Raw genomic sequence first — 20,011 nt, 5'->3', positions numbered from 1 at the left:
TGTGTGTGGTAATACAGCTTAATTCCACTAAAGTGAATGGAGCCGTGTTGTCACAGGAAATCAGCTATGTTTTTCTAATCCTGGACAAGCCCTTTAAAGGGGAGCTCTGACTATTTTTTTTCTTCTTTAAAATCAACCGGTTTCAGGAACTTCTATTTTAAATCTCCAGTTTTCCAGTACTTATCAGCTGCTGTATGTCATGCAGGAAGTGGTGTATTCTTTCCAGTACTGTCACCTCTGTCCTTGTCAGGAACTGTCCACAGCAGTAGCAAATCCCCATAGAAAATCTCTCCTGCTCTGGACAGTTCCTGACATGGACAGAGGTGGCAGCAGGGAGCACTGTTTTAGACTAGAAAAAATACACCACTTCCTGCAGGGCATACAGAAACTGATAAGTACTGAAAGACTAGAAATTTTTAAACAGAAGTTAATTACAAAGCTGTATAACTTTCTAAAACCAGATTTGAAATAAAAAAAAAAAACCTTTAGCCAAAGTTCCCCTTTAAGGGTCACACTGGGCATCCCATGCAGAATATTCATATGGTTTAATAGCAGATAAAGAGATCCTACTGTCTTAAAGGGGCAGTAGGCTAAAAAACAAGACCTTTTCAGCCCTTCTTCTCTCTCTTGGTTTGGAGGATTATCCTCATTAGTAACGGGGACTCGGAACCCTCATATTCCCCACGCCGGGTGTGATGGTTGTCACCGATCTGACACCGCTGGCCCCTATTCATCCACCATGTCAAATGGAAAGCAGAGGTGGGGTGGGCCCTCCTGGTACCTGACCCCATGGACTGCCCCTATACCCAGTGTCTGATTGATGATTCTCCCCATCATGTGCTGAATAGACTCCACAGGCCCGGACTAATCTCATGCAGGACAATGCAGGAACGTGATTCTGCCCTGGAATCCCAGCGGCTGCCATAGATGATGAATAGTGGGGATACCCACTAGGACTGTGTCACTCTCCAGCTGTTGCAAAACTACGACTCCCAGCATGCCCGGGAAGCCGTTGGTGTACAGATCCCTACTGAGTACCAGATAAACCAGGGAGAAGCGCGTGGCTGAGCGCTTCACTCTCCAACCTGTTGTCATGTTCCATAGTAAGTCAATAGGGTCATATAGACTCTAGAGCAGCAGTAGGGAACCTTGGCTCTCCAGCTGTTGCAAAACTACAACTCCCATCAAGCCTGGACAGCATAAGCTAAAGCTTTGGCTGTCCAGGCATGATGGGAGTTGTAGTTTTGCAACAGCTCTAGAGCCAAGGTTCCTGACCCCTGAACTAGATAGAGTCTAGAGTCCTTCCCCCAGCTCCAAATACTCCAAAACGTTTGACATGAAAGAAGTTTTTAAAGTGACAGGAACGCTTTCAACTTGAGAGATGTAATGTTGCATCACTAGAGTTGTCATTCCGGTATCCGGGAAAGCTGGGTGGCAGCCACTGCTGAAGCCGAGGGCTGTCCAGGCATGCTATGAGTGGTCGTTTGCAACAGCTGTAGAGTCACAAGATGAAGAGTGGGTATTTAGACCCCCCATTGATACCAGACATATTGTCAGGGAGAAGCACATGGCTGAGTGCTTCACTCCATGGCCTATCGGACTAAGTCTATAGAGTGTGCTTCTCCTGGTTGGAGTGTCTAAATACTCAAAAGTTTTTTTTTTAAAGGGACAGTAACGCTTTGAACTCGATACAAGCAGCAGACATGTAATATTGCATCACTAGATTTGTCATTCTGGCATCTTGGAAAGCTGGGTGGCAGCCATAGCTAAAGCCAATGGCTTTCCGGACATGCTGGGAGGTGTAGTTTTGCAACAGCTGGAGAGTGACAGGAGAGAGAGTAGGTATTTAGACCCCCCACTGATTGCCAGGGAGAAGCACATGGCTGAGAGCTTCACTCCATGGCTCATTGCTCTGACTAATGGTGCGTTTACACGTAACGATTATCGTGCGAATTTGCACGATAACAATTGAATTTGAACGATAATCGTACGTGTAAACGCAGCGAACGATCAAACGACGAACGAGAAATCGTTCATTTTGATCTTTCAACATGTTCTCAAATCGTCGTTCGGCGTTCACAAAAAATTCGCTGATCGTTCCGTGTAAACAGTCGTTCGCTGATTTAACCAATGTGTGGGATTGCAAAACGATTTTCCGTACGATATAATGTACCGTCTAAACGCTGATCATTATGAAACGATCGATCGGGCCAATTATCGTTTCGTGTAAACGCACCTTCATGGTGCGTTTACACAGACAGATTTATCTGACAGATCTTTGAAGCCAAAACAAGAAACAGACTATAAACAGGGATCAGGTCATAAAGGAAAGACTGGGATCTATCCTCTTTTCAAATCCATTCCTGGCTTTGGCTTCCAAAATCTGTCAGATAAATCTTTCTGTGTAAACGCAACCTCAGAGTCCATTTACACAGAAAGATTCTGACAGATTATCTGCCAAAGATTTGAAGCCAAAGCCAGGAATGGGTTTGAAAAGCGGAAAAATCTCAGTCTTTCCCTTATGACCTGATCTCTGTTTATAGTCTGTTTCTGGCTTTGGCTTCAAATCTTTGGCAGATAGTCTGTCAGATAATCTTTCTGTGTAAATGGACCCTAAGGGCCGTATTACAACAACAGATTATGTGACAGATTTTTTTGAGCCAAAGCCAGGAATGGACTATAAACAGAGAACAGGTCCTCTTTTCAAATCCATTCCTGGCTTTGGCTTCACAAATCTGTCAGATAATCTGTTGGTGTGATAGAGCCCTAAGTCTATAGAGTCATCTAGATTGTGCTTCTCCCAGCTTGATCTAGTGATCGGTGAGGGTCTAAATCAGGAATAGGGAACCTTCTGCCTTCCAGCTGTTGCAAAACTACAATTCCCATCATGCCTGGGCTGCCAAAGCCGAAGGCTTTGGCAGCCCAGGCATGATGGGAATTGTAGTTTTGCAACAGCTGGAAGGCCGAAGCTTCCCCATCTCTGGTCTAAATACTCAGACCCCAAAAGTTTTTTGTTTTTTTTAAAGTGACAGTAACTCTTTTAACCAGCACATATGTAATACTGCATCACTGGATTGTCATTCCGGCATCTGGGAAAGCTGGGTGGCAGCCACATCTGAAGCCATAGTGGTTGTCACTAAATGCTAAAAAGAATGGCCTCTTTTTTTTTTGCCCTGGGATCCATAGCGGTGATAGTGGGCCCCCACGGCAGCAGCGTGTAGCAGAGCTCTTATAGCTCCGCCATCTGTGAGAACACTGATCCATTTATCACTGGGCTCTGAAACATTGTTCTCATCCATCACCAGGAATATGCTGAGTATAGGATAGATGGCGGCTACGTGTGCTCCCCGCTAATCCCGAGGAGGTGGACGGCGCCTCATGCACTCACATCAAACAATCTGCTACAACTATAAACATAACTCTGCTAAACATTAGCTCCTCCCACCCACAGCCGCGCCATTGCGGTGTAAAACATCAGCGTATAATGAAACGTTTTGAAAATTATTAAAGGAGTAATCTGGCAAAAAATTCCTTTAAATCAACTGGTTTCAGAAAGTTATAAAGATTTATAAAAAAAAAAAATTCCAGTCTTCCAGTACTCATCAGCTGCTGTATGTCCTGCAGGAAGTGGTCTGGCACAGTGCTCTGTCCAGGGTAATAACAAATCCCCATAGAAAACCTCTCCTGCTCTGGACAGTTCCTGACATGGACAGAGGTGGCAGCAGAGAGCACTGTGTCAGACTGGAAAGAAAACACCACTTACTGCAGGACATACAGCAGCTGATATGTATGGGAAGTATTGAGAATTTTAATTAGAAGTAAATTACAAATCTATATAACTTTCTGAAATAGATGATTTGAAAGATCTGTTCTTGTAGAACATACGTGAGGTCTGATGGTTCTATGATAAGGAATACATATTTGGTGGCTTTGCCGGCAGCTTACTGACCTTTACTCGTTTTCTAGGTTTGGTTCCAGAACCGAAGGGCAAAGTGGAGGAAGCGGGAGAGATTCGGCCAAATGCAGCAGGTGCGGACTCACTTCTCCTCAGCCTACGAGCTGCCACTACTGACCAGAGCAGAAAACTACGCCCAGGTAAGCAGCTCCACGCCCTACCTACCCACCGCCCCAGATACAAACCAAAACCGGACTGATATTGGTCTTAAAGTGTACCTGTCGTTTAAATTATTATTATTTTTTTTTTTTTTGCAGAAATCAACAGTACAGGTGATTTTAAGAAACTTTGTAATTGGGTTTATTAGCAGAAAAATGCATTTTTAGCATGAAAAAGCCATTTGAAGCTCTCCCCCCGTCTTCATGGTTTTCTACGGAGAGGGGAGGGGTGGAGGGAGATGAGGCACCAAAACAGGACAACAAAGAGTTAATTTACAGCTACATCACTGGGCTATCTCCTCTGACAGTTAGCACTGACCTCTGAATACCGGCTTTCACACAGGTCCCGCTGTGTAATCCTTTGTTCTCTGCTCTCTGCTGGTGACTACTCACCCTCCTCTCCTCTCCATAGGTTACACAGGGCTCGACTGATGTAAAAGAGTCGAGATTTCCTGATGATGAGCAGTGGATGAGAGAGAAAAGGGAGGGGGGGGGGGGCCTAGGGAAAGTCTTTTTGAATGCAGATAATGGCATATTTGCCTAATAAACCCAACTACAAAGTTTCTTAAAATCGCCTGGACTATTCATTTCTGCAAAAAAAAAAAAAAAAAAAAACACACGACAGTGACACTTTAAGGCCCTATTACACTGAGCGATTATCGGCTGTAACGGCCGATAATCGTTTGGTGTAATAGGTAGTGCTAAAAGGCAATGATCAACCGACATGCACAGCTGATTGTTGTCAAGTGCTGAAAGAAAACAATGCCGATAGCGACGGCCTTATGGACATCACTCCGTGTAATAGCGAATTACACGGACCAATTATTAACGATTATTTCGGTGTCGACGCCAAACAAACAATGAATGAATTCTTGTTGGTCGTTTGATGGTTGTTGGCATTTACACTGAACGATTGTTTTAATTCAAACCATATAACGATAATTTGCACGATAATCATCTTGTGTAATCGGGCCCTTATGGTAATAAATCGCTTAGTTGATCGTTTAACGATTTTAAAGCAACAATTTGGGTTTTTTTGCTGATCAGTGTTTAAACGAAGCGATAAATCATTAGAAAAAATCACTTTAAGATGGCTTAAAGGGGTTATCCAGCGCTACAAAAACATGGCCACTTTTCCCCTACTGTTGTCTCCAGTTCAGGTGTGGTTTGCAATTGAGCTCCATTTACTTCTATGGAACGGAGTTTCAAAACCTGCACCCAAACTGGAGACAACAGTAGGGGGAAAGTGGCCATGTTTTTGTAGCGCTGGATAACCCCTTTAAGGCCTCACAGACTAGAGTAAATCTGCAGATCTGCAAATTCTCAGCGAGTGACCAGTGACGATTTGAGAACATGATGAACGACGGAGAAACGGATGTATTTGTGTGCATCCATTTTGATCTGTTTTTCCATTGATTTCTATTATTAAAAAGAGAATGAAAATGCATCCTTTTTTTTTTGTGCACAAAATTTGGGTGTGTTTTTGATCCCTTTTTTTTTTTATAATGGAAGTCAATGGAAAAACGGATCAAAATACATCCGTTTTTTGCAAAAACATACTGTGACCCCAGCCTAACCAGAATATTCTGTGTAATAATCCGTGTAAGCTTTGGCTGTCCGGGCATGATGGGAGTTGTAGTTGTGTAAGAGCTGGAGAGGTTCCCTGCTCTAGGGTGTAACTATAGGGGGTGCACAGGTAGCTAGGCCCTCCCTGACATACGGTAGAGGACACTGATACTGTTTTTACATTGTGGCTGGAGACTTTCAGGTTACACCTATGTGTGCCGCCTACACCGACAATAGAATACTTACCCACTGAGCCAGGTACAGCATACAGTAAACACATTGCACACATTCAATAGTTGCTCACTGAGCCAGGCACAATCTTATGATGCAGAAGAGCTATGTTTGTCATATGGCACAGCATGCTATCTGTGCATTTACATGGGACTGCAGATTGTTGGATTGTTTGGGACTGGTGCTATAACTATTGCAGACCCCTGCCCTGTGCAGCTGGCAGGTAGAGGGTCCCAGCAGAGACTGATGATGCAGCATGACAGCCCCTGACACTCCTGGCTTCCTGGTCATTGTACATTTCATCAGCAGAGGAGGAATGAGCTGCAGCAGGCAGAGGTCAGATGGTTGATGAGCAGGAGACCTGCAGGGAGACTGCTGGAATCTGGGCTCTCCCAGCCACATCTGGAGGCTTTGCTGCTGCATTCCTTCCAAGATTACTCCCCTGCCCTCACTCCTTGGGGATGATAGGTGGGGGGGATGAAATATGAACCATGACTTCAGTGGACATAGGGGGCATCCTAGTACCTGATAATGTCAGAACAAGAATAACCATCATCATCATCATCATCACAATGTCAGGAACCTTTATACCAGGGGCAGGGATACATAAAAATGGCTCCTGATATTGGTACTTGTATTATGTCACATAATATCAGTATTATTGATGATATGTCACGTGGTATCAGTGTTGGTGATATGTCACGTGGTATCAGTATTGTTGGTGATATGTCACGTGGTATCAGTATAGTTGGTGATGTTACATGGTATCAGTATAGTTGATTATATGTTACATGGCATCAGTGTTGGTGAATATATATGTCACATAGTATTAGTATTGGTGATGATATGTTACATGGTATCAGTATAGTTGATGATGTTACATGGTATCAGTACTGTTGGTGATATGTTACATGGTATCAGTATAGTTGGTGATATGTCACATGGCATCAGTGTTGGTGATGATATGTCACATGGTATCAGTGTTGGTGATATGTCACATGGCATCAGTGTTGGTGATGTGTTACATGGTATCAGTGTTGTTGATATGTCACATGGCATCAGTGTTGGTGATATGTTACATGGTATCAGTATTGTTGATGATATGTCACATGGTATCAGTGTTGTTGATACGTCACATGGCATCAGTGTTGGTGATATGTCACATGGTATCAGTGTTGTTGATACGTCACATGGCATCAGTGTTGGTGATATGTCACATGGTATCAGTATTGTTGATGATATGTCAGGTGGTATCAATATTCTTGATGACAACATGTAATGCATCACAGCCACTGATACAGTGTAACATGATTGATAATAATGTGCAACATGGTATCAGTGTCGGTGATGATATGTCACGTTTAATATGATACATGCTATGAGTGTTGGTGAAGATGTGATACATTGTACCAGTGTTGATGGTGACGGGATCAGTGTTGGTGATGATATGTCACATGGTATCAGTGATAGTGATGATATGTCACATGGTATCAGTGATAGTGATGATATGTCACATGGTATCAGTGATAGTGATGATATGTCACATGGTATTAGTATTGGTGATGATATGTCACATGGTATTAGTATTAGTGATGATATGTCACATGGTATTAGTATTGGTGATGATATGTCACATGGTATTAGTATTGGTGATATGTCACATGGTATTAGTGTTGGTGATGATATGTCACATGGTATTAGTATTAGTGATGATATGTCACATGGTATTAGTATTGGTGATGATATGTCACATAGTATTAGTATTAGTGATGATATGTCACATGGTATTAGTATTGGTGATGATATGTCACATGGTATTAGTATTGGTGATGATATGTCACATGGTATCAGTGTTGGTGATGATATGTCACATGGTATCAGTGATAGTGATGATATGTCACATGGTATCAGCGATGGTGATATGTCATGTCATATGGTGTTATTATGTTGGCTCTGTAGAGCATTATTATTTAGACCATGTATGGTATTATTATGCGAGTTCTGTTTGGTATTATGATGTCAGGTTTTATGCTATAATTCTTTGTAGGCTTTGTATACCATAGTAATATTCAGCAGTTCTGCTGTGACACTATATACTTTGTAAAGCCCCAGTAAGTAAACCTTGTACAGCACTATCATATATAGTATGTATGCCACTACTATGTTGACACTGTATGGCACTATCATGTAAGTTGTGTATGCCTTCATTAAAGGGGTTGTCTGGTAACAAGTCAGCAGCTAGAGGTTTTGTCATACTCACCTCTCCTGGTCCAGCTAGGACACTCCATTATGCCCTGATGCTTTTTTATATGTTTCATGTGCCACTGACGATGTTCCTTATCACTGAGGCTGCAGTGGGATCGGGATGACATTAGTAGAGACAGGACAGTGCATCATCGGGGTCAGTAAACAAATGCATCAGGGTATAATGGAGTGTCGTAGCTGGATCAGGAGAGGTAAGTACGGCATACTTAGCTATTTTAAACCTCTCTGACTGCTGACTTTTTACATACGTCAGATAACCCCTTTAAGACACTAATATTCAGGCTCTCTATGGTGATATTATGTAGGGTCTGTTTTGCACTTGAGCCACATGCAGCATGCAACCCACAGTGTGCACATAGACATAGGAGTGCTGGCGACTTTTTTCTATAAGTAAACCTTGACTGGCAGTATTATTTAGGTTTTGTATGGCAGTAATATAAAGGCACTGTATGACACTATTTTGTTGGTTCTGTATGACGGTATTATAGAGGCATTTTATGGCAGTAATATGAAGGGACTGTATGACGCTAATACATTGGTTCTGTATGGCAGTAATATAGAGGCACTATATTACAATATTACGTTGGCTCTGTATGGCAGTAATATGGAGGCACTGAGTGACACTATTTTGTTGGTTCTGTATGGCAGTAATATAGAGGCACTATATTACACTATCATGTAGGTTCTGTATGGCAGTAATATGCTTGCACTGTTTGACGCTATTATGTTGGCTTTGTATGGCAGTAATATAGAGGCACTATATTACACTATTATGTAGGCTCTGTATGGCAGTAATATGCTTGCACTGTTTGACGCTATTATGTGGGCTCTGTATGGAAGTAATATGGAGTTACTGTATGACACTATTACGTTGGTTCTGTATGGCAGTAATATAGAGGCCCTGTGTAGCACTATTATGTTGGCTCTGCATGGCAGTAATATTGAGGCACTATTTGATGCTATTATGTGGGCTCTGTATGGCAGTCATATAAAAGCAGTGTATGACACTATTATGTAGGCTTTGTATGGCAGTCATATAAAAGCAGTGTATGACACTATTATGTAGGTTCTATATGGCAGTAATATCAAGGCATTGTGTGACACTATTATGTAGCTGTGTATGGCAGTAATATAGAGGCACGGTATAAGTCTGCTATGTAGGCTCTGTATGGCAGTAATATAGAGGCACGGTATGACTCTACTATGTAGGCTCTGTATGGCAGTAATATAGAGGCACGGTATAAGTCTGCTATGTAGGCTCTGTATGGCAGTAATACAGAGGCACGGTATGACTCTACTATGTAGGCTCTGTATGGCAGTAATATAGAGGCACGGTATGACTCTGCTATGTAGACTCTGTATGGCAGTAATATAGAGGCACGGTATGACTCTGCTATGTAGGCTCTGTATGGCAGTAATAAAGAGGCACGGTATAAGTCTGCTATGTAGGCTCTGTATGGCAGTAATATAGAGGCACGGTATGACTGTTATGTAGGCTCTGTATGGCAGTAATAAAGAGGCATGGTATAAGTCTGCTATGTAGGCTCTGTATGGCAGTAATATAGAGGCACGGTATAAGTCTGCTATGTAGGCTCTGTATGGCAGTAATATAGAGGCACGGTATAAGTCTGCTATGTAGGCTCTGTATGGCAGTAATATAGAGGCACGGTATAAGTCTGCTATGTAGGCTCTGTATGGCAGTAATATAGAGGCACGGTATAAGTCTGCTATGTAGGCTCTGTATGGCAGTAATATAGAGGCACGGTATGACTCTGCTATGTAGGCTCTGTATGGCAGTAATAAAGAGGCATGGTATAAGTCTGCTATGTAGGCTCTGTATGGCAGTAATATAGAGGCACGGTATGACTCTACTATGTAGGGCTCTGTATGGCAGTAATATAGAGGCACGGTATGACTGCTATGTAGGCTCTGTATGGCAGTAATATAGAGGCACGGTATGACTCTGCTATGTAGGCTCTGTATGGCAGTAATATAGAGGCACGGTATAAGTCTGCTATGTAGGCTCTGTATGGCAGTAATATAGAGGCAGTGTATGAGACTATTACGTAGGTTATTTATGGTTCTGCTATGTAGGTTGTATATGAAGGTGTCATACACACCATCCTTTCTCCAGCTAATGTACAACTACAACTCCCATCATGTGCTGCCATTACAGCAGTGTTGTAGTGCATATTGCTGGATGGCTCTATAGCCTCCATCATGTCACACAGTGCATCAGCCGCCATGGTGCAGAGGTGCCTTCGGGTCATATGAGGTTTTATTTTAAGCAAGCGGTTTTTCGGGGGAAGCGGGGTTTCCAGTTACAGTTCTTAATGCATTCTACCATCAAAAGAACCGAAAAAAAAGTCTATTGGCTTTTAGATATTTTGTGGCAGCTCTGAAAGCCGGAGATAAAGATGAATGTGGACTCCATCACTTACGGAGGACGCAGACGATGAATTACAATCGCTCATAAATTTACATTCTAAGTCTGGGCGGGACGTTTCCTTCGCTCACTGTTCATTTTAGGAGATTTTTTTTGAGGGTTCACGGCCACACGGACAATGTGGGGGAAAAATTCTTAATTACTGTATAAGAAGTTGTATAAAAGACATATGAGGATAAAAATGGCGCTGTCTTATAGTATGGTTCATAGTATTGCCCATAGCAACCAATCACAGCTCAGCTTTCATTTTACCAAAGGAATATGAGAAATGAAAGCTGAGCTGGGATTGGTTGCTATGGGCAACAAATAGGGAGATCGATCGAGTTGTATTATAGTAAGTCTCCTGGTCGCCCATAGTATCCAATCACAGCTCAGCTTTCATTTTACCTAAGGAATGTGAGAAATGAAAGCTGAGCTGTGATTGGTTACTATGGGCGACCAGGAGACTTACTATAATACAGCTCAATCAATCACCCTATTATTTGGCCATAGCAACCAATCACAGGTCAGCTTTTACGTTACCAAAGGAATATGAAAAATAAAAGCTGAGCTGTGATTGGTTACTATGGGCAACCAGGAGACTTACTATAATACAGGGTGATTCATCGAGCTGTATTATAGTAAGTCACCTGGTTGCCCATAGCAACCAATCACAGGTCAGCTTTTACGTTACCAAAGGAATATGAGAAATGAAAGCTGAGCTGTGATTGGTTGCCAAAACAGGACCTCAATGTATTTTTTTAAAGGAGACCAAAATGGCAGCCATGTGGCAATAAGGGGACTGTTGTTGTTGTATACCAGGAATGGGGAACCTTCGGCCGTCAAGATGTGCAAAACTACAATTGCCATCATGCCCGGACAGCATGGGTATTGTAGTTTTGCATCACCTGGAGGGCTGAAGGTTCCTATGCTTCTTGTATTCAGTAAAAACATAGCTACTTTCTTCCAGAAACAGCGTCATCCCTGTCCCCCATATGGTGGAACCAAGCTGCAATACCGCACACAACTCGAGGACATGGGTGGCGCTGTCTACGGAACAAAGCTGCTATTCCTGAATAACTCCTTAAAAGTCAATGGGTTGAGTTGGGGGCCATTATGGACCGCTATTATTTTAGTCATGAATGAAGCCCACTGACACACTGTAACAGTCATTTTGAATAGAATTGTTGGTGGATATAACAGCATTCCTAATCCCGGCTCCATCTGTCTCTTTCTTCCAGATCCAGAACCCATCTTGGATTGGGAATAACAATGGCGGCTCCCCGGTCCCGGCCTGCGTGGTGCCATGTGACACCGTCTCCTCCTGCATGTCCCCCCACAGTCACCCGCACTCCGCAGGGGGAGTATCTGAGTTCCTCAGCGTTCCCGGTCCCGGCTCCCACGTGGGTCAGGCGCACATGAGCGGCCTCTTCGGCAGCGCGGGGATGGCACCTGGAATAAACGGTTACGACTTGAACGCTGAACCCGACCGTAAGAGTTCCAGCATCGCGGCGCTCAGGATGAAAGCCAAAGAACACAGTGCGGCTATGTCGTGGGCCACATGACAGCACTGCCCGTGGACAATGACACTCCTGCCGGCCCCGTGGCCCGCACCCCCGCTGTATCATGGGGACGCCTCCATCTTACCCTCCTATGGACTTGAAGCTCACCATCTATGAGAGGAAAAGCTGGGATCGATACAATTCAGGGATACTTTACCTAGCAAAGCATCGAAGCTTCACTAATGGCTTCTCCTAAATCCCAGGAGCAAGGGTGCGGGAGGAGCATGGACTCTGCCTGGGCCGCCATGATGTTCAGGCAGAGCTCTCTGGTGTCTAGGGGTGATGTAATGTCCTGAGGAGCTTATGGTGATTTCCCCTTTATAACCTTTGGATATTGGATTGCTTTGCTGAGTTTATTTTTTACTTGTAGCCCCTGTTTCTGCATTTCTTAGCCTAAAAAGCAGGGGACATAGGAGTCCCCCAAAACCTAAACCTGGTCCAGGGCTCCCCTATCCTATGAAAGGGGGGATGACTCTTGTTAGAAGCGTCTATGGAGGTGGGCCATTACCCATGGGGATATCTATATGCCCATAGTGGCCACCTCTATAGCATACACCATCACATCATTACGGTAAACCATGGAAGATGCCACCATCTTTAATGTTGGCTCCATTTCTAAACTGGGGCCTAGAGAGTAAAGGGGGCCCCAGCTGGTCTAGAAAACACAGAAGGTCCCAAGGCTCCTCATCAACATAGTCACATATACGGTGGAAAGACCTTTAGTGCAATTCTACCCAACACAGAATGGGCAATAGGGCCAACCTGAATAAATGGGCCACCAGTGACAACCTCTATGAGAATATTCTATTGGTGGCAACCATGTAATTATCCTCTAACAATGACTGTCTAAAGAGGGGCCCCAAAGTGAGGGTAAACTGACCAAGGGAAGGCTCAACCTATAATTGGGCCCCTTAGTGAATGGGCCCCAGAACTGTCTGTACGGGCACATGCATTTGGCGGCAATGGTGTACCATTGGAGGGGCCATGACTTCTAGCTTCATGTTACATGTAGGGTGGCATGACCCCCCTAGGGCTATCCATGGAAGGGGCCCATAACTGCCTGTATGCGAGGAGCAACTAGTACATGTGATGGGTGCAGCACTTGACTCCTGTTATAGCAAAAGTGGTGTGACCCCAGGGTCCTTAAACAAAGTTTATTGGAAGGGGCCAGTCTATACTGGAGCCCCTAAATTCATGGGCCCTAAATAAGTTGCAAACATATATACTGTATATTATATATATATATATATATATATATATATATATATATATATATATATATTCCCATCAAAGTCAAGGGGACCCTTACGGTAGTTTTCTATCACTTAAGCTGGGGCCCCTTTTATCCTTGACCCAATGGTAGTTACATGACTTGCCTCTATACTACCCATGCCATTGGTTGTGCCCAGATCAGGCGTCACCGGATCATATGGAGACGACTGTGGAAGGTTTACGGTGCTTTATGTCTCATGAATGTCTGGAGTAGCCCCCAGAAGACTCCCCGGAGGGTCCCATCCCCTTTCGCACCCCCTCCCCCCCAATGATCCCACATCTTGTGATTATTGCACACACATGAGAATATTCGGTGAATGTGCCAATGTTGCTTTGTGTGTCGCCAACTCCAGCTCTGCGAGGGGCTCCCTGCTGCTTCCCTCCATAGACGTCACTAACAGGGGCTGCCAAATCAGCCATTTAGAACTGGGAACATATGAGTTACACATGGCGAGCGCTTCTCTTCCAGCGCTCTCAGATTTTAGGGTCTGCACTGTAACCATGTGGGGGGCTACGATCACACGTGTGCCTGGGTCTCATCTGGATCCGGTTTCTTTACCTTCTTGTAACATTCGCCTATTTATTTGTAAATACTAATAGAAGCGTTTTTTTTGTCTGAAAAAATAAATATTACTCTGTAAAGTAGGGGTCTCAATGGGCAGCTGGCTGGGGAACTACAACTTCCAGCATGTCCTGACAGCCGCTGGGAGTTGTAGTTCCCCAACCACCGACAAGTCACCCGTTGCAGACCGCTGCTGTAATGCCTAACTGAATAGGATTTAGTTGCAAGCTTTTCTGAGAACACAGTGACCCCTGACCCCTTATTGCTTTGCCTTCATGACTATGGGCTTTTATTTCCTAAGTAATGGCTATCAACATGTCCACAAAAGAGCTTGTCACAGCTATCTCTAGAAGGGTCACATGACACTTGTAGCCCTGAATTCTGTGTACCAGTTGGCAAAAGGAAAAGGTGCAGCACTTCCAGCTCATGGCACCTAGGGAGCTGGGTAATGGGTAAAATTGTTCCCACTTGGGTAGGTGGTTTACTTGCATCCTAAAACAAAGGAGACTGGGTTGATGGAATGCCCCTTTAAAGGGAAACTATTACCAGGTTAGAGTTCCAGGGTGCTGAGGATGAAGGTATTAGGAGTTTAAAGGAGAAGTCTGGCCAATTTTTAAATCTGGCAGGGGCAATTTGATAACTAGTAGGAACTTACCTCTCCCCGTTCACGTGGTGAGCAGCAGGACTGGCTGCGGGACCCCTGTCGGGCTCCAGACACCGATGATGGACTGGCCGCTCAGCCTGTCAGTGACTGGGGTGGCTGCTTCAGTCACCGATTGGCTGAGCAGGCAGTCCATCAGTTGGGACATGCATTCCCCCCCACCCCGAGTCATGACGCCATCCCAACTTGGAGGAAAATGTTTTTCAGGGGGAGTCCCGAGGCCGATCCCGCCACTCACCACGGACACGGGGAGAGGTAAGTTCCTACTGGTTATCAAATTCTCTCCACCGGCTGCCAGATTTTAAAAATGGTCGGACTTCTCCTTTAATACCAATGCATTTTGGTGTACCGGGGGTGAGGCTACTGCCCCCACTGCACCGCTCCGCCACTGGCAAGCACCATCTAATGAATAGCAGCAGAGCGGGATGGCCGGCCAGGACAGATTGGTGCACTGGATAGTAGCAGTCCTGCTCCCCGGTGCACCAAAACGACTTATTAGCATTGAGATTAAACTCCTAATATCATAGAAACAAGGTAAGAAAGCACCTGTCTTCAGGTCGTGTGCGGCATTACAATGAGGCTCTTTTTACTTCAATGGAAGTGAGCTGCAATACCCCACCCAAAATGAGGAAAGGAGTGGCGCTGTTTCTGGGAGATAGCAGCCATTTTTTTTAAGCCTGGACAACCCAGCTGGTAAAGTGACGTGGCAAGGAATTTAAGAGAAGGGTTGTGCTGCCTCCTGTGGCCACTTCTGGTTCTGCATTTCTGATGTCCTGGGAAGGTTGGGCAAGAGCACTGCCAAGAGAGATTGGTTCCACCAGAGAAGATCTTTGCATATCACTGTATATAAAGGAGTTATCGAGCGTTAGAAAAAACATGCAAAAACAGAACCACCTCTGTCCCAAGGTTGTGTGTGGTATTACAATTCTGAGCTGCAATACCACACCCAAACTGAGGACAAGCGTGGGGCTGTTTTTCTTATCCTTGACAACCCCTTTAGATATTCCAACCATGGTTCTTCTTGGCAGAAGACACAACATCCGATAACTGGACAGGAAGTCTACTGTGCATAGAGAAAAGCCTTCCCTCCATCATCGTCCTCAGCGCTCTATAGGGTCCTTTAGGTCTCCATCTCCTCTGACTCTACTAATAGGGAGGTTCCCCCCATTTCCCCCGGATTAGGTGTTCACGTCGGCCTTCGCATTAAAGGTTCTCTTGTGTTTCCAGCGATTTGGAAACCCTCCAGACAAACCATTTCTGTTCTCCTTGTTTCAGTGCAAACAGATAGAAGTCAGCCTGTAAATTTCGTCTTAGTGCAGCGCGGTGACACTCGTTGTCTCCTGGGTCAGCTGAGGTTTTTTCGAGACATTCCTACTGACAGGTCAGAAATAGACGGTGACGCAGTAAACGGAGATTTATGGCGCTGGGCGCTCGCACAGAAAAGCTTTTTCGTTTTTCCAGGAAAGACGGAAGATCTGTTAGTTGCAATGGAATAATACAAAGTCGCGCACTTTATCCAGTAAACAACTGAAAAGTCACACACGGCACAAACAAGTGGACATTGTACAAGCAGCCGCCATATCCCAGGCATGGACAGAGCCAGGGTGGTGTAAGAAATTATTTTTTTTTTTACCCCACAATAACTTTTCTTGTAGATTATAATGATGTCTCTGCTGAATGTTGTATTAAAGGTTTTTTTTTCAACTAAAGAAGTGGGGCGCTATTGCATTAGAGTCTATAAGAAGTAGTTGCTGCCTGCAGTGGTGAAAAACGGTACTGCAGCTTTGGATAATATTTGTCACCAGTATATATAAGAAGCAGGAGAAGAGTTATTAAAAAGAAAAAAAAAATTATATAACGCTTCTTATATATACTGGTGACAAATATTATCCAAAACTGCAGTACCGTTTTTCACCACTGCAGGCAGCAACTAATTCTTATAGACTCCAATGCAATAGCGCCCCCACTTCTTTAGTTAAAAAGTAAACAAATAGCTTTTTAATACAACATCCCGCAGAGACCTCATTACAATCTACAAGAAAAGTTTTATAATATAATTTACTGTAGGATAAAAAAAGTCCCAATAAAAACAAAATAATAAAATAATAATAATAATAATATAATACTGTGATGTGTCACCTTTAAATTTATGGAAAGGATAAAATTGTGATAGACATCCCCTTTAAGATAAATACCTTTGCTCTTGGTGAAAAAAAATATTGTTTTTCATATGCACAGTAACTTCCTGCAACTAGTGAGGGTGAGTGATGACAGAGAGCAATAGCAAGGCTGCCAGAAATAAGGCCCATTGGCATCTGCTCGCCAGAAATGTAAGAAAGGGGAGGGGCAAATGGTCAGGATACAATATTTAAAAATTTGCGAGGTTTGCAGCCATTGCCAGTCCTTTAATCCATGACGCACTTATGGACGAGGAAAAAGATGCATGCAAGCTGCTACATGGGCTTGTAGGGCTGGATCAAGATGACTGAAGGGTCCTTTACAGTAAGCGAAGGGGCGGGTCTGACTACAGAAGTGTTGTCGACAAGCAAAAAATGTCAGAGCTCTAGCTGGGAGTTGCCCCTTTAAATACTACTGATTCTGAAAAGCAGGTCCTCACTTCAAAGAAGCAAGGAAGTTAAGGGTGAGTGAGGGCTGGCTGAGTGACTGAGGGGACAACCCCCCACCCCAGGTGTCATTTTCTGTTCTTCAGTATAAAGTTTTTGCTTGTGTAACTATTTTATTTTTTTTTTTTGCTTTTGCCTAACAAGACTGGGATGAACACATTGTAACATTAAGATATTAATAAAGTGAGTTGTATATAGGCTTCATGGCCATCTCTATGTATTATGCCAATGACCCATTAAAAATGGAGGATCCGAAAAAAAAAAACTCGCACTGTGTCTTTGCCTCTAAGGAAGTGGTCTCCAACTTACGTCTGAAAGCTACAACTGTATGGGATACAGCTATGATTTATCTGGACACCACAAGGTCCAGGACACTTCACAGATATACTTAAAACCCCCTTTAAGGAAAATATTCACAACTTATATACTGTTCTGTCTATTGTAGCTCCTCAGGGGTGGAGCATGACGCAGCATTTCTCTTTATGGCTTCTTTGAATCCTTCTTAGGCTCCACCCCCAAGGAACTGTACTAGCAAGAACATAGTATATAATATTTGTCTGGAGTGTCCATTTGCCGGCCAGTTATTCTCCCTAACCTAGCTGGTGGTCTTCTCAAAGAGACTCCTTACTCGTTCAGAATCCTGAGACCCTTAAACAGAAGTTCCAGAGTCATCCTCATATCTTAACTTTTATATTTATATACATAAAATTTTTATATATATATATATATATATATATATATATATATATATATATATATATATATAAATAAATTTGTAATTAACTTCTATTTAAAAATTTCCAATCTTCCAGTACTTATCAGCTGCTGTATGTCCTGCAGGAAGTGGTGTATTATTTCCAGTCTGACACAGTGCTCTCTGCTGCCACCTCTGTCCATGTCAGGAACTGTTCAGAGCAGCAGCAAATCCCTATAGAAAAAGATTTTCGCTGGATAACCCCTTTAAAGGTAACTCTACACATATAATAGCTAGCATCTTTCCCGATCCCTCCCCCCCCCCCATATACATGAATACAGAGAGGGGAGAATTATGTGGCCAGACTCCTCTGCCTCCTGTCTGCTGCCACCTCTGTCTATGTCAAGAACTGTCCAGAGAAGAAGAGGTTTTCTATGGGGATTTACTACTGCTCATGGACAGAGGTGGCAGCAGAGAGCACTGTGTCACACTGGAGAGAATACACCACTTCCTGCAGGACATACAGCAGCTGATAAGTACTGGAAGACTTATAAGTAGAAGTAAATAAATTTATATAACTGACTGCAGTTAATGTTAAATAATTTTTTTTCTGTCGGAGAACCCCTTTAAGGTTGAAAAGGAAGCGAAAAATGTGAAAATATTCTCTGGCTCTAAGAAGGCGGGGCTTCTGGAAGAGGTCATGTGACATGAATGCTTATAGGAGGCTATTGCTCCTTTAGGTTGTTCTGAATCAGGTCAGTCCCATGTGCATGTAGCAGGTTTTAGTCCAATTAACGACTAACGATAAACGATTGCAAACAAGATTGTTTATCGTTAAGCTGAAATCGTTGACCATATTACACAGAACGATGGTCGTTATTGCGGTCGTCACTATGATCATTTACTCCTTCTGATCCCAGCAAAACAATGGACAATGTGCAATTACACTGAACGATTAGTGACCAAATGCGGAAATACAGCGAACGAACGTGGAATTACAGCGAATGACTAACGATAATTTTAGGTTCAAATCTAAATCAACGGTCAACGGCATACGGACAATTTTTCGATCGTTGCCTGCAATTACACAGAACGATTATCGTTTAAATGCGAAAGATATAACGATTTTTCGCACGATAATCGTCCCGTGTAATAGGGCCCTTAGAATGAGAAAGCATAGACAAGCCATAGTGACAGGAGCGCGGCCTGCGCCAAACGACAAACTCGCCTCTGCTACCTCAGCACCTTTAATGCATTAGTAACCACTCCAAACCACTGGAAATGGAAGTAGCTGTAAAAGCCGCACTAAGTAAACGGATTTTATGGTCGGGAACAAGGCGTTTGGTTTTAGTTATGATTCCCAAGCTGTGAGGCCGGATGTGCGCGGCGCTGAGGTTTATGGACCTTTGATGAATTTCTTCACGAAATCTGCAGGGCAGTGATCGGCCGCGCCGGCCCCCGCGCCCGCCAGGCCTGTGACAAACCAGTAATGGATGGAGCCACAGACACCCCGAGCTGCTGACAGGGTGCACAATGGAGAGCGGGGGCCGCAGATTAGGAACAGGCAAAGGTGGGACACGCCGGAGGAAAGGTGAAGCCCCCGAAACTATATATCCCCTTCTGGAAGGAGCAGCCGGAGGAATTTCAAAGGAGAGATGAAGGGAATGACACGCACAACGTTCAGCGGTTCACATCTGACATGAGTTACTGTGGAACAGGGGGAAAAAAAAAAAGCAATGAGTGGGGAATTACACAACTAGCCATTCCCTATAGCGCCCCCGCCAGGACAGAGCACATACTGCACATTACAGTCAGTGTACAGTCATCATAAACTAAGAGACCGCACAGCAGAGGGTTTGTTTCAATTGTATCCAGTCCAGACAGTGACAAAGCGATCCTAATATATGTACACAGTGACCCCACCAGCAGAATAGTGAGTGCAGCTCTGGAGTATAATACAGGATGTAACTCAGGATCAGTAATGTAAGTACACAGTGACCCCACCAGCAGAACAGTGAGTGCAGCTCTGCAGTATA

The 20,011-nt window shown here is 43.8% G+C and overlaps 1 protein-coding gene across 1 annotated transcript in view; it reads left to right on the top strand.

The window, feature by feature from the left end:
- Positions 1–13,429, top strand: part of ALX4 (ALX homeobox 4) — a 74,222-nt gene extending 60,793 nt beyond the window's left edge. The window contains exons 3-4 of the mRNA XM_069965151.1: positions 3,967–4,095; positions 11,842–13,429. Coding sequence (XP_069821252.1) covers positions 3,967–4,095; positions 11,842–12,165 — 453 coding nt within the window. The 3' untranslated portion in view covers positions 12,166–13,429. The remainder of the gene's footprint in view (positions 1–3,966; positions 4,096–11,841) is intronic.
- The last annotated feature ends 6,582 nt before the right edge of the window (positions 13,430–20,011 follow it).

Source organism: Dendropsophus ebraccatus, chromosome 4 (genome assembly GCF_027789765.1).
Source record: "Dendropsophus ebraccatus isolate aDenEbr1 chromosome 4, aDenEbr1.pat, whole genome shotgun sequence".
Lineage (NCBI taxonomy): Eukaryota > Metazoa > Chordata > Amphibia > Anura > Hylidae > Dendropsophus > Dendropsophus ebraccatus.
This window is presented reverse-complemented; position numbering and strand designations above follow the sequence as displayed.